The sequence below is a fragment of the Haliotis rubra genome, unplaced genomic scaffold (genome assembly GCF_003918875.1).
Source record: "Haliotis rubra isolate DU_JTF1 unplaced genomic scaffold, ASM391887v1 Scf424, whole genome shotgun sequence".
In the NCBI taxonomy this organism is placed as follows: Eukaryota; Metazoa; Mollusca; class Gastropoda; order Lepetellida; family Haliotidae; genus Haliotis; species Haliotis rubra.
This window is the reverse complement of record NW_025767107.1, coordinates 530,363-546,813: the sequence shown is the minus strand read 5'-3', so window position 1 is coordinate 546,813 and position 16,451 is coordinate 530,363. Positions and strand designations below refer to the sequence as shown.

The 16,451-nt window shown below is 40.6% G+C and overlaps 1 protein-coding gene and 1 long non-coding RNA gene across 2 annotated transcripts; one reads left to right on the top strand and one right to left on the bottom strand.

The window, feature by feature from the left end:
• Positions 1 to 4: 4 nt before the first annotated feature.
• On the bottom strand, positions 5 to 14,847 carry LOC124288784. Its single transcript, XR_006901518.1, has 3 exons — positions 14,791 to 14,847; positions 12,692 to 12,797; positions 5 to 138 (listed from the first exon to the last, which is right to left on the bottom strand). It is a non-coding gene; the product is annotated as an uncharacterized LOC124288784 (long non-coding RNA).
• LOC124288783 (probable E3 ubiquitin-protein ligase MID2) lies at positions 8,066 to 12,897 on the top strand. Its single transcript, XM_046725309.1, has 3 exons — positions 8,066 to 8,140; positions 10,282 to 10,573; positions 10,724 to 12,897. The coding sequence occupies exons 2-3, from the start codon at positions 10,282 to 10,284 to the stop codon at positions 12,331 to 12,333; spliced, it is 1,902 nt and encodes a 633-aa protein (XP_046581265.1). The 5' UTR covers positions 8,066 to 8,140; the 3' UTR covers positions 12,334 to 12,897.
• Positions 14,848 to 16,451: the final 1,604 nt, after the last annotated feature.

The following is a 16,451-nucleotide window of genomic DNA, read 5'->3' as shown; positions in this document are numbered from 1 at the left end:
TGTAGGGGTCGTATGCACCAGCATTGTTGATGACGATGTCGTCGAAGATAATAGTGTCGACGTCCTTGAGGTATGGTCTGTTAGTACCAACGCGTGCCGAGAAAGAAATATCCTGTGATTGTCCAAGAGCTGGCCGGACTGAAAACAAAAGAACATAATAGGGCATTACAGCAAGTATCAAGCCAGGAATATCTATAGAAATAATAGTAAAATACTGCTATGTGTGTACATTCATTGCATCGTAGCGAGCATAGGTATTTTCAGACAATATCAGAAAATGGAACAGACAGTAACAGAAAAGGAATCAGAAAATATAAATATCGGTCCGACCATATCCGAAAATGGATCAGATAATATCAGAAGGTGGATCAGAAAATATCAGAAAATCCTTATAGCAAGTATCAAACCTGGAATATCTATGCTAATGTTATAATGGTGCTAATATATACTAGAATACATTTGTGGCATCATAACTAGCCCATGTATTGTCAGGGAATGATCAGTCAGTACCAGAACAGGAATCATTTAAATATTAGAAACTGAATCAGAGAATATTGAAATCCGTGAGACCATATTAGCATATAGATCAGAAAATATCAGAAAGTGGATCAGAAAATATCAGAAAATGGATCAGTCAAATATCAGAGAAAATGGATCAGGAAATATCAGAAAATGGATAAGGAAATATCAGAAAATGGATAAGGAAATATCAGAAAATGGATCAGGAAATATCAAAAATGGATCAGACAATATCAGAACATAGATCAAACATCAGAAAGGGGGTAAATAAATATCAGAAAGTGGATCGGACCATATGAAAAGTGGATCAGGCAATACCAGAAAATGGATCAGACAATATCAGAAAATGGATCAGACAATATCAGAAAGGGGGTCAATAAATATCAGAAAGTGGATCGGACCATATGAAAAGTGAATACGTAAATATCAGAAAATGGATCAGACAATATCTCTAAATGACAAGACAATATGCACTAGCAAAACGACTGATACATTTTGAATAGATTCGCGTTCTTAGCAGATATATTTTACGATTTTGAAATGGTTTTGTCGCTTTTATTTCAAACGGTGCCAGTATAACGTGGTTATATTAACTAAACAATCGCCATCATGAGGTTTGTAGGTATACGTCATGAAACACAGATGAAGTGCCAAAACACTGTTGAAGGTACAAATTTAGGATCCATGCGAACTTGAATGGTTAAACATATTCCCGAACACTGAATATCTCTGGCCAAACACATAAACGCCTCCAAAATGATGTCAGTGACAAATACTAACGCCCGTTTCTCAATGCTCTCATTCCGTTCTGCATGTTGTACAACTCCGCCGACAACTCGTCCATTCTGTGTTGAAAACTCTCAAGTCTTCCATGAGTAAGTCTTAGTTGTTTTTCGAGATGTGAAATTTCCTCCAAACACGAGCACACCTCTGTTGTCCCCGCCGTTTGAAAGTTTAAATCCGGCTCCCGAGGGTTCGTAGTGGTATCTCGTGGATTTTCGCCATTTGTCGGAAACACTGGCCAAAGAGCTGTGGCCATCTGTGCCAAGCACAACCCGAACAGAAGGGCAGATGTTGTGACAGACATATTGATATAATGACTTCTTCACCAAGCAGCTTGATACGCAAATGACTCGAAATCTTAAACACATCCTTTATAAGCAAACACTTGTCCAGTAGGTATACGAAATCTCACGTCTACAGTAAACCGACTTAAAGGCTTTACGCTTGTTACAACTTTAAATGTACATCTTGAAGTCTTTGTCTTTTTTATCTAACAGCTTATCTTCTTTATAGAGAATTTGGTCAACTTCCGAGTTCTCAATGAATGGAAGATTAAATTAACTAAGAAACTATAGGCGATTTCTTTGTGTGGTAAACTTGACTCAAGCCGAGTACTACAAGATTAACTGACAAAATATATCCCTTCGCAGCGTACTTTAACACGCTGGGATAAAAACACGTCCGGAATGTGCTGCACGGATTGTCCTTCTTACGTGGGGGGAATATTCTTCCTACTACCGTGACGTCAGGGTTTGTTTTCATTGGTCCGATTTAAAGAAATATTTCCCTCCAGGGAGAATGACCAACGCAGCCAGTGCATAAGCACCATGTATATCTGATCTAAATGTACCTACAGACTGTAGTGCTTATAAAACGTGTGGTTAGCTGTAGAAAAAACTTTTACTTTTAAAAAACATTTCGATGTTACTGTAGCCGGTTCTTTTGTAAACAAATTTATTTTTAGTAAGTACTTAACAAACATTTTGTGACATGATTCATATTCAAAGGTTTGGTTTGGTTTGTTGTTTTACGCCGCACTCAGCAATATTCCAGCTATATGGAGGCGGTCTGTAAATAATCGAGTCTGGACCAGACAATCCGGTGATCAACAGTGCGAGCATCAATCTAGGCATTTGGGAAACTATGACACGCTGACCCCCCGATCCCGTTTGTCGCTTATTACAAGCATTAGTTGCTGAAGACCAACTCTAACTAATTCTATCTTCACAGGTCTAGGTTATCACGAATCATGGTCTATAACCAATACTGACTGACTGACTGAGTTTAGTTTTACGCCGCTTTTAGCAATATTCCAGCAATATCACGGCGGGGGACACCAGAAATGGGCTTAACACATTGTGCCCATGTGGGGAATCGAACCCGGGTCTTCGGCGTGACGAGCGGACGCTTTAACCACTAGGCTACCCCACCGCCCCTATAACCAATACCCTTGTCATACTAGTAATCAGCGTGTAACCAGAATAACGATGTGTTTCATCTTGACAAGTATTCTGAAAATTTGAAAATGCAAGTTTGTTCAAAATCACTTTCAGTGAGTGAGTGAGTTTAGCTTTACGCCGCATTCAGCAATATTCCAGCTATATGGCGGCGGTCTGTAAATAATCGAGTCTGGACCAGACAATCCCGTGATCAACAGTGCGAGCATCAATCTAGGCATTTGGGATACTATGACACGCTGACAACCCGATCCCGTTTGTCGCTTATTACAAGCATTAGTTGCTGAAGACCAACTCTAACTAATTCTATCTTCACGGGTCTAGGTTATCACGAATCATGGTCTATAACCAATACCCTTGTCATACTAGTAATCAGCGTGTAACCAGAATAACGATGTGTTTCATCTTGACAAGTATTCTGAAAATTTGAAAATGCAAGTTTGTTCAAAATCACTTACAGTGAGTGAGTGAGTTTAGCTTTACGCCGCATTCAGCAATATTCCAGCTATATGGAGGCGGTCTGTAAATAATCGAGTCTGGACCAGACAATCCCGTGATCAACAGTGCGAGCATCAATCTAGGCATTTGGGATACTATGACACGCTGACCACCCGATCCCGTTTGTCGCGTATCACAAGCATTAGTTGCTGAAGACCAACTCTGACTATCTTCACGGGTCTAGGTTATCACGAATCATGGCAATAACCAATACCCTTGTCATACTAGTAATCAGCGTGTAACCAGAATAACGATGTGTTTCATCTTGACAAGTATTCTGAAAATTTGAAAATGCAAGTTTGTTCAAAATCACTTACAGTGAGTTTAGCTTTACGCCGCATTCAGCAATATTCCAGCTATATGGCGGCGGTCTGTAAATAATCGAGTCTGGACCAGACAATTCAGTGATCAACAGCAAGAGCATCGATCTGCGCAACTGGGAACCAATGACATGTGTCAACCAAGTCAGCGAGCCTGACCACCCGATCCCGTTAGTCGCCTCTTACGACAAGCATGGGTTACTGAAGATCAATATTCTAACCCGGACCTTCACGAGTCAAATATCACTTACAACGCATTATCTACTGAAATAAAGTATTTGATAATGGGATCTCGAATGAGTCGAAGGAAGATACCTGATCTGACATGTGTACTTTGTTTGTATTACCGGTATATTGATTACAGTCCTCCGAAACGTAATACGGTCACATGGGTCATACAACGCCCGGTCAGTATACAGTGCATCGCCACGCTCGTCTGTTAAACAGGTGAACTAGCAAGGTGGGTGTATATTATACATTTTACTACATATATATTTAGTCAGTGGTGGGTTTCTCGGGGGCGTAAGGATGTCCTGGGAATCTTGCACATATTGTTCATCTGAATGAGTTGTACGCCACACTCAACAATATTCCAGCTATATAGCGGCGGTCTGTAAATAATCGACCAGACAATCCAGTGATCAACATCATGAGCATCGATCAACGCAATTGGGATACAATGACATGTGTCAACGAGCCTGCCACCAGATACCGTTAGTCGCTTCTTACGGCAAGCATGGGTTGCTGAAGATCGACTCTTACCATTGTTCATCCATGCTCGATAATCTCCAGGGTATACGTTACGATAAATCTCCACTAGTAATCTCATCTAGTAATAGTGGAGATTTATCGGAACGTATACCCTGGAGATAATCGAGGATGTTGTTCAGATAAACATACGATAACAGGCTGGAACCGAACCGAAGGTCCGTGGAGATGTAAGGAATATGATTCCACAGGACGTCACACTTGGTGACGTGCTTGATGACGTCATGTTCCCGATGACGTTGCTCTTGCTGTCAGTCACTGGTCTGATCCAGCTTGAATATTCTAAACTGCAGATGTTGCAAAACATATACCAGCGCACGTACCCAAAATATCATTATCTTTCACAGTTAAATCATCTGATAGTGGTATTCTAGAACGAAATCCTCACGATTACTTTGTCCCAAAACATGGCGCTAGTCAGCTTTAGCTGTTTAGCTGTATAAATGCGAGGTGTCTTTAGTAAAACAGAATTTTAATTATTTTTACCTGTACCATAATGATGTACCTATGTTTGCAGGTGCGAAATAGCATTTGCATGTGTTCTGGAAAGGTGCCACCAGCGGGGTAGGATACGAGTAGCATACGAATAGTTATGAGTTTCGTTTTACGCCGCTTTATGCGATATTCCAGCAATATCACGGCAGGGGACACCAGTGGCCGTATGCATATGTCGGGCGTAAATTATAGTCCGGGCGTAAGTAAAATGTGCGCCCGGACGTAACGTAAACCGGTATGCACATATTAGACGTAGTTAAAGTTACGCCAGTCGTAGCGCTCTATATTTACACCACCTGCCCAGCCAGGCGTAGCCCTGTACTGGCGGCACTAGATGCCGAGGTTTTTTTCAGGTGCACATTTTCAAAAGGTTTGAAAAGTGAACGTTGTGCGAGAATTGCGCTCTTGGGTCCTTGATCTGCGTACGGCTATAAAATTACACAGAAATGTAGAATATTTAATTTCCTATTCGTTGGTATAAATATAAGTGCAATTACCTCGGCGGTTTGAGAAATAGACACTGCTAAATGTTGTCCAAAATTTTGTTACGCGTTAAAAAACTGAAAATGAAATGGACTTCAGACACTGTGCTGATGTAGGGGAATCGAATCCGGATCTTCGGCGTGACGTGAGAACGCTTTAAATAACCATAAGGCTACCCGCCCCCAGAGCATAAAGACGAAATAATAGTGAAAATTTTATGAATAAAAGAACGAGAAAGACAAATGCATGATGAATCGAAAATTGAGTGTCCCCTATTTAAAGAGATTACGGATTGTGCTCGGTTGTCAGTTTAGACTTTGACGCAATCTGATACACATATACAGCTGTGCTGTGGTGATAATGACCGCGCTTATCAAACTGGCCTGCGTCAGTTCCTATTTCACGTGTGAGTCCTAACGGTGAAATTAGTCTCATTTATGTCGGTAGGACATTGACTTTAAAGTGATCATTATGTAGACGTTTAGACGCCACAACCAAGTGAAAATGGCATCCAGTGTGTTAGTAATGGTGGAGGAGTTGTCTCCCTTGTAACCAGGACCTGTGAAAGAGGACGTTTTCACTTACGGCTACTGATGGTGAATAAATTTTTACTCGTATCTTCACGGACGGACACAAATATATAGAACAAGCATTAAGGAAACAACGCGTCATTTCAAAACTTTAAGAAGCATTTTTTTTTTTTTTCTAGACAGAAGATACAATGAGACAGATTGACAGAAAATGAAATGAAAATGAATCAAAATGCTTAGGGACTGTCTGGTTCATATCTTATCGCTATTTTAAGCATGAACAGTTTCTAATGCTGACAAATGGGTCACTGGAGTTTGGTCACCCGATCTACTCGTTCTCCTCTGAACCGGCATCGTGCGCATGGAACCAGTTCTAACCAGTATTCTCCAAGCTAAGTAAATTTCCGTGGCGTAATGGAAGCACCGCAGTTTTATCTGTATATTGTGTCATCAACATAATTTGACACATTCAAATGATCATCTGTGGTGATAAACATGTAACATATAACTTCGTCAACATTTCAAATCTATGGAATTCCAGAAGGAACATTGTCGCATTGTTACCCCATCCGAAATGTGACAGCGACAGAGTGCGATATAATAGAAATGTTTCGTTGTTTCGCCTCCTTAACACATTTCACATAGGGCGACAATCGGGCGACGTTCAGCAGTGTCGCATGGTATTATTCGAAATGAAACAATGCCACAAATAGAAAAATTTCGCGTTGTAGCATTGTAGCATGGTCGCGTTTTGGTTAAGTTTGCTACTCATTCCATGCGTTAAGAATTGTGACAACGAGACAGTGTCCCTTTTGGGATTCCATACAAGTTTGCATTCGTTGAACGTTTTGTGTGAACACGTAGGTATGTCGAATATAGATTTGTGACATAAAGAGGAAGTCGTTGATTTCGGGTTAACGCAGCTTTCACCAATATTTCCCTTACAACAGTACATGTTGGCCTGTGTCTGTCGAAAGTAGGCAGGAATGAAAACGCCCTGACAGAAAAAAAGCAAAAAGTGCGACAACGCGACAGTGTCCCTAAAACCTAACATATCAACCGTTAGTGTGTTTTTTTAAAAAAACGACATAATCGTACCCACACGAATATATTAATCACTTGTATATGAAGCCCCATTATATAATCGTTCCACTTACTGACGAGGCGGTAAGCGTATCCTGAACGCCTGTGAGTGAGTGAGTTTGGTTTTACGCCGCAATATTTAGCAATATTCAAGCAATATCACGGCGGGGACACCAGAAATGGGCTTCACAAAGCCATGTGGGGAATCGAACCCGGGTCTTCGGCGTGACGAGCGAACGCGTTAACCACTACGCTACCCCACCGCGGTCCACCTGTAAGAGAGACAGGACAAAGAAAATAGCCAGAATTGAGAACTGCAACAAATGATAAGCATGTGATTGTTTGGGGTATCACATATTCATTTCATCTGTTATTTTTAAAATTGAAATGATACACAGACGTTGATTGCTATTTTTAGTAATTGTTATTTAAATATCAATAAATTTGAAGTTTTCGGCACAAATATGCAACATTTCAAACATGGTAAGAGGCGTGTGCTTGCATAGTTCTTACCCGAGTCTTTACTGAACCGACCCGTGAAGATCCGGGGTAGAATAGGTCTTCAGCAACCCATTCTTGTCATAAAAGGCGACTGCTTGTCGTAAAAGGCGACTAACGGGATCGTGTGGTCAGGCTCGCTGACTTGGTTGACACATGTCATTGGTTACCAATTGCGCAGATCGATGCTCATGCTGTTGATCACTGGATTGTCTGGTCCAGACTCGATTATTTACAGACCGCCGCCATATAGCTGGAATATTGCTGAGTGCGGCGTAAAGCTCAACTCACTCACTCACCCACTCACTTTACTGAACCAGTTTGTTTTACACGAATATACTCAGACAAGGGTTACATTTTACAAACTGTTGCAGAAATGGGTGATTTTAGATATATTTAATCAAATTTAAAGCAGTTCTTTCAACGTGCAATTAAACGGGAAAAATCAAGCTCCGAACTTGCTTTTGGACCTCCGTTTGTATCAAAAGTATGTTTGTATGAACCCATAATGAAACCCACATGCACGGATAAGATACCGAGAAAAAATGCTTATCAGCGGTGACTGCGATAAAGGGGCGTAACGCTGTAAGAGAAGTCTGAATTACAACACGTTAGCTGAAGCATACGTCAAATAATGTCGTAATGCTCTTTGTACCGGTGATAACACCAACTGCCAGACAGACACCCGCCATGTACAAGTAACACTGTGAGTAATTTAAACCTTTTGATCAGTGTCACTTAATTACCTATTGAGGTGAGGTGAGGTGAAATTGGGTTTTACGTCGTGCTTGAGAATATTTCGCTCATATGACTACGTGCATGCGTGTGTATGTGTATGTGCGGCTGCTTGTAGTAGCCCAGACTTAAGCTGGTTTTATAGTGCTAGTCCACTGAGATACCATGCCGCAGTGAAGCATGAATACCCCACTCAGACACATTATACTGACTCCGAGCCGACCAGTCCTTGTTGTACCCATTAATGCCGAGCGCCAGGCAGGGACCAACAAGTACCATATTTTAACGTCTTTTGGTATGACGCGGTCGGGGATCGAACCCGCGACCTTCCGCTCTCAGGGCGGACGCTCTAACCACTACACCACGGAGGCGGTCAATTACCTATTGAACACCCTCAAATGGGCTTAACGAATAGTATTGGTGATAGTTATGTGAATATGTTAATCATTATATGTGCAATGCATATTGTAATTCACATTTATATCGCTTACATCATGATCTATATTGACGACGTCACGACGACCCATTGTTGTAGCGGATAACCTATCTTCGTCCACAGCTGAAAGACTTCCAGTTAGTTTGTATTCAAAAATGCGTCATCCTCATAGTTGATCGATGATTTGTTGAGTGTAAGATATATGCCACCATAGGTATTATGAAAATTGTTCAGTCTGGGTTGGACTGTATTCCAAATGTTCTCAAAAATACCACTTCGGTTACTAAACCATTCCATAATCATAAAAAATATTGCCCTTGATAATCAGTGTGTACGACACTTCCTTGGTCAGAGTTTTCTGTTAACCACCAGTTCCTGTTGGGGAATCAGACCATTTTAGTATCCCCATGTTTATGTTTCTGTTTTCATTATCAGCCAATCTGTGTTCCAACCACACATAGCGATGAGGCACCACACCACATCCAGACATTACCAGCTGAGCACGTATCATAAATATTCATACTAATAAAATATACAAAGTTGTGTTGAACCTATGGTGAGCATTAGTGATGGGAATTGGTTAAAATCTCACAATTGATGATTGGTTCATTCAACCGATCAATCATCGAAAAATTGGTTAGCATCATTTATCAAATTCCATTATGTTTGTTAATGCACAAAAATATAGAAAAACATGTAGTTCGGTTTTTTGCAAATCACGATGATTTACTGAAATATATGTTTGGAACGATATCCTTTTTACTGCCATCATCGAGCTTGTGTATGAATGTAACAGACAAAAAATCTTGTGAAAAAATATTGTTAATGCAAACAAGGTGCCAAAAGTTTGTGAAGAGAAACACACGATCGATTGTTTGGTCGTTTATATGGCACCAATCTTCGATCTTTGTCTGTCGGTGACATAGATTCCTAATAGTTAACCATAGGACATGTGGTCAAATTACGGGATAATTATCATTGTCAAACAGATAGTCGGAGATACCGAAAACGGGTTTCACACAGCAACATAACTCCGACATTTTACCTTTAACTTCTTTGAGCGGTATTTAGAAGTTGGTGTGATGAACAACGAGGAGAGTTCCATGGATATACAACTTCTTTATTATTAATACTAGCGACGTTTCGGTGTAGCTACAACTAAGAAGATGTATATCCATAGAACTCTCGTTGTTTAGGCTACCTTCAGTTTTGCCTACAGAAACTTCAGAAGCTGCAGGGCCTGACTAAAGACTATTCAGCTGTCATTGATAAACCAATTAAGACCAAACTGCCGCTTCTTTCGACAACACAATTTTTCTTTGAACCATACATATTTGAAACTGGGACCCAACACAAAATAAAGAAAAGAAAGCGCATATTTCGACAACCGAGGACCTGTTTAACCCTTTCTAAGACAATAATTGAGGAAGTACTCATTGCATCGATGTACGGTATTTTCTTGTAGGTGACCTTATTTGCATAACTACAAGAACATGTAGCAATCATACTACGTCAACCATACATGTTTCGTCCGAGACATTTGAAACTGTTACACCATGAGTGTACACCATATATTACTCCTGTGCGGCGTCCATACCTGTGTCTAATGGTCAAGAACAAATATTTTATAATGTCTTCATTTGTTTGGGGGAATGGCATCTTCTCTCCTGTTTCAGATGGCGACTGCAAAGAAGCTGACAGACAACTATCTGACCTGTGCCATCTGTACAGAGGTGTTCACAGACCCTGCCACACTTCAGTGTAATCACACATTCTGCAAGTCCTGTCTGCTGAAATACACCAAAACACAGTCTGAAGCAATACAAGCCAAGTCCATCCTATGTCCCTCTTGTAGACAACAGACAAAGGTGACCAACCCTGGCAGTCCAGTGGAGGAGTGGGTCAGTCAGCTGAAACCAAGCCACGTCATACAGAGTCTGATGGACGATTTTGCCTCAGAATGCAAAGGTATTATTTTTTTATATCAAAATGTATATCAGTAGGCTCATGAATATGCATGCATGTTTTAATAATCATTATAACAATCACGATGCATAATGTACATTTGTTCAATATGTCAGAGGCTTCGTTGTTTTGCGTTTTTCATTCCTGTTTCAGACTCTAACATTTGCAGCGTGTGCAAAGAGAACGGGGAGATAATTCCGGCTTCTCTTTGGTGTTCTTCCTGTGAATCTGGATTCTGTGTAAGATGCATCCGCGTGCATCGTCGTAATGCAATGTCCCAGAGCCATGATGTGAAGAATATCGCAACCAGAGTGAAATCATCTAGTTTCATATGTGAATGCCACGACGAAGAAGTCAAAATGTTCTGCCGAGATTGTGATAAAGCAATCTGTCACATCTGCTGCAACGTTGACCACAGATCATGTAAAGGCATTGCAGTCATTAGCGATGTTTTACCCGAGGTCAAGGCAAGTCTGATGACCACCAAACTGGATCTAGAGAAAGAAATAGCGTTCAAAATGGATATCATTGAAAAACGTAAATTACAGACGAAAGAACTGTCCGACAGAACTGAAGAAGTTGTGGCCGAGATTGTCGTGAGAAGTCAGACAGAGGTGGAGAAGATACGAGCCAAGGAGAAGAAACTGCTCGAAGAGGTAAACAAAATCAAGACCAGTGAGATTGACAAAATACAAGAAGACTTGAAATCACGTGAACTCTCAGTCAAAATGCGGGAAAAACATGTTCATCAAATAGACAATGTTTTGGAGTCAAACTCTAAAAGGAGAGCGTTTGTTTTATATCAAGCAGGTAAGTCGGACTCTCAAACACTCAAACAACTCGACATTACGGGGGTTGCTGATAATAATTTTGAAGTTCATTTGGAAAGATTCACGGGAGCTCTGAACAATGTCACCCTCGGAAGCATTAACTCAGCCCAAGAAGAAACCATTAATTATCATACGGTTCGTCTGTCTTTACATCAAAGGTTAAATGTAAAGTCCAACCTTGACACTACCATTCCTATAGTTAAGGACATTGTTGTAATGTCTGTGAGAGGAGTTAACGTTGTTGTTGTAACTGACTGGACCAACAAGAGTATTAAAGAATTTTACACACTTCACGACCAACCAGTGCAGAACATGTTAAAGTTAGAAGCGAGTCCGTTTGGAATAACAGAGTTCGGAGACAACCTGGTTCTAGTGAGTCTCCCGTGGAAAAGACATCTTCGCGTAGCGTCAGTATATCCTGACCTTTGCGTCATCAAGGTCATACGGACGATGCGTCGTTACTGGGGAGTGAGCTGTATGACATGTGGGGTGATAGCAGCAGGTGTGTGTGATGGCGTGTCATCATGTATAGACATTCTGAACCAGAAAGGTGCAGTGATCACATCTGTGTCGAACAGCTTCTTGCAATATCCCGAATATGTACACGTGACACGAAGCGGAAAGGTTCTGGTGTCTGACAACGTAACCAAGTCTCTCCTGTGTTTATCACATCATGGGGAATTACTCTTCAAGTACATCCTCCAGGGAGATACAGTTGTAAGTGTGCCCCGAGGGGTTACGTCCAGCCACAAAGGAGGAGTTCTCCTTGTCGACAGGGACGTCCACAAGGTGATGCTTCTGACAGAAGCTGGGGAGTATGTCAGAGACGTTCTGACGTCAGCTAATGGGCTGGATGCACCACAGGGTGTGTTTGAGGACAAGGATGGATGTTTGTATGTCACTTGTAAAGAAAACATTCAGGTGTTCAAATGAGACACTTTCCACGTTTCATAAAGGAATTGTGGTTTCAAACATCATTTGGAGGTTCATATAACTGAACAAGAACAACACGTTATCGGAGGCCACAGTTGTACAGTATATCATAAGATCACAGGTGGGACAAATGTTACGCTTTGTTGATACATTAAACGGGTTGGGGGTCAAATAAGTGGCAACATTTTTTTAATTAGCTTCTCATGGTGTTGCTAATAATTAATCAAATTAAATTCGCGATGGATACATATAACAATACCTGGATTGACTAAGACAGTCGTATAATCCATTTGTAAGGATAGCGTCCAGACCTTCAAAGTTCAGTGTGACCTAACAGAGAGAGAAGGTTGAAACTCACCAGAGATCCCACCAAGTTCAAGGCCATCACTCTCCAAGCACTAACAGGAAGCCATATTGTAACTTGTGTCGTGAATCCGGTGCTGAAAACCGCCGCCATGTGTCATCTGATGTTATTAGAATGAACAAGGCATGAAGTCATTTTATACAAGAGATATAAAGACATTTGTAAGTCATAATCAAAACGATATAAATAATCCACAGATCCAGGTGTATTTGTTTCGTTTGTACATCGATCCGTTCAGTAATGAATTTCTCAAACAGGCATGCAGATAATGATTAACGTTTCCATCGTTTATTAAATTCGACATGCTTATAAATGCAAATGATTCTAAACGATTCATGGCTATTTCGGTGTTTTCTATATACGGTCCCTACAATCCTCTGGTCTCTATACTGATCAATCAACCAAGACGTTTACCCAAACAAGACACTTCTTTCAGTAGCCCTTTAACAAATATACAGGTATTTATACATGGGGACATTCAGTCTATGACAAGACAAGACAAGACAATCGTTTATTGTATTTTAGGCCACCGGCCCTTATACAAGCGAGTTACATACATTAGGACATGGTTAACTGTAAGTGCTCGTTACGACGAATAAATGCATATTTAACATAGAGAGCTAGATTGGGTAGGGCGGATTCATTATTAGTTGTTAATAAACTGGTAAAAGCTATCAGTGGTGGTTCCGACAGATAACGTTCTGGGATATACATGTAACGTAAATCTTCATAAAATGGACAGTCAAGGGTAAAATGTAGTTCATCTTCTACTGAAGAATTACATAAAGGACAAGATCTTTCAGATTTTGGGATGGACAGTTTTCTGCCTCTATTTACCATTAAGTCCAACAAACCCGTCCTATATATGACAAATATATTTCTGTTACACTTAAAAGTAAGTTTAGATAAATACAGTTCAGGTTGTAATAGGTTTTTAAATGTTCTATATAATTCGTAACGAGAGCTGCTTTCTAGAGTGAAATGCCATTCCTGATGAAGCATATTTACCGCTCGATCACGAAATTCTTTTAAAAACATAAAGACATCGCCCACACCCTCGCCCATTCAGTCTATGTATTCCAGGCCACGGGAATATCTTGCATATCTTATACCACTCAAAAGTAGTTACGGACATTAGGATTTGATTTTAATCGTGTTAACCTTCTATAGCAGAACAATTAACTGTAGCATTAGGAAAGAACTTTGTGGTCGTTAACGTGTTTGATAAGTATATATTTGTACCTGTAACCTGGTTTATTTTGAGTATGTGTTAAACACTGCATTCAGCAATATTCCACTGTTTGGTGTCTCTTGTATATGATCATATCTGGGCCAGACAAACCAGTGACTGATATTATGAGCAAGTACAATAACACGCAGTCATCGAGCCTGTAACCGATCCATTTTGTGTTCCCCTCGAGTAGCTGGATATTCTTGGAATCATATATTCATATCCATATCCATATCTAAGAGAGTGCCCTTGCAGTACAGTGATATTAATATAGTTAAACATGGCTGTGTCGAGGATGTAGGGACATTTGCAAATGCTTAGAGTTTCGCTACCGCAAAACGATGATTACATCGGGAATACGCAGAAACAATCTTATACATCAAAACTAGCGAACGTTCGACACTTCACAGTTCGACACAACGGTATTTGACTGTGGGTTTTCAGCATGTAATGATTTCTCCTTCACTTAACAATCATCGATACCTGCAAATGTACAATTTGGGAATCGGTAAGATAGCGAGATGCAAATGTACCAGAAATAGTGAGTGAGTATGGTTTTACGCCGCTATTAGCAATATTCCAGGAATGTCACGGCGGGGGACACCAGAAATGGGCTTCACACATAGTACCCATGTGGGGAATCAAACCCGGGTCTTCGGCGTGACGAGCGAATGCTTTAACTTCTAGGCTACCCCGCCGCCCGTATCAGAAAGAAACAGAATGCACGCCGGTCCTACTACTCGTTCTATGGCACGAAACTCATAGAAGAAGAAAAAATTATCTGTAAAATTGCAGATTGCGGCGTCAAACACCACTCACTCGCACCCAGTTAATATATTAAGAGTGAACCTGTTGTATGAACCTGTTGTATGAACCTGTTGTACGAACCAGTTTCTCCAGCCAGGTGTAGCAGCATGTCTCTATGACAGGAGAGGCTGAATATCAGGTCCAGAATTGCATCCTTGTTATCATCAATGATATCTGAAGATGTTACGTTATCTGCAGTCACAGATATGCTACCGTTTACTTCCTCCTTGTGTAACAGGGGTTAGTGAGTGAGTTTAGTTTTACGCCGCTTTTAGCAATACTCCAGCAATATCACGGTGGGGCGCGCCAGAAAATGGGCTCCATACATTGTACCCATGTTGGGATCGAAACCGGGTCTTCGGCTTGACGAGCGAACCCTTTAACCACTGGGCTACCCCACCGCCGCAACAGGGGCTAGAAAGGGGACGTGTTATCGGTCATATCAGTACATAGAGAATCACTCGGAGGATATGTAAATATCAAATATATCAACACGAGGTTCGAGAAGATTAAAACCTTCAAACTTGATATATATGGGGGCGATGGGGTAGTCTAGTGGTTAAAGCGTTGGCTCGTCATGCCGAAGACCCGGTTCGAATCCCTACATGGGTACAATGAGTGAAGCCCATTTCTGGTGTCCCCCGCCGTGATATTGCTGGAATATTGCTAAAAGCGGCGTAAAACCAAACTCAGTCAGTCAGTCTTGATATATAGAGTCATGTATAGGATGCTGAAGACCAATTCTAGCCCGGATCTACACAGGTATTTAAAACATATTAGAAGAACTGGGCAGTACGAACAGAATTCATATTGCTATAGTATAAACTGTGTCCAAAATGGAAACGCACTTGGGCATGTATAAATTTATACATATATCATCAAGTCAAATTTGATTGATACATATAATCGAACTCTGAATCACAGACCCTAATACTGTATCGGAGCTAGCGCGTACTGGAAAATCAGCTACTAGCCTCTCAAGTCGACATAACTTGCCAGCAGTCACGTGGAGGCGGCCGGGGAGAGGTGTGATAACCCCTGTGTGGCCCGACCTGACATGCAGCACAGACAGTGAAGATAACAGGTCTACACTCATGAGACAGTCGTTGTACACTAACTGCCTTGTTAACTTTCTCAGATACTAGATGACAGTCGTAAGTGCTTCAATGCTGTCCTGGTGCGTTAAATGTATGCACCCCTATTAAAAATATACATTCTCAATAAAACTGAAATTGATACACACATGCCTTTATAAAATGATAAAGAGACTTACTTCTAACGGGTATGTTAAGAATCTGTAGGATACGTAATTAACATAGATTTCCCGAAGTCTCTAATTAAACCGGCGCACCCCACCCCCCAAAAAAAAATAATTAAAAAAATACCCAAAAATTTTAAAAAAACACCAAAAAAACCAACAACAAACAACCAACAAAAACAAACAAACAAACCAATAAAAAACAACAACAAAACTACAGCCAGGTGTACCACATTTCTTATACCTTCAGAACAATATAGTATACCTTAATTGCCATAGTATGCTACCAGCTTAGCTTGATATCTATACATAGATATAATTTTTAACCATAAGCAAGAAATAATTTTCATAATTATAACTGGGGATTGATTATATCTTAATTACCTACACGCTTAAACTATTATTATTATCATCATCATTATTGCCATTACGTTGCTGATATTCCGGTTATTGTAGGA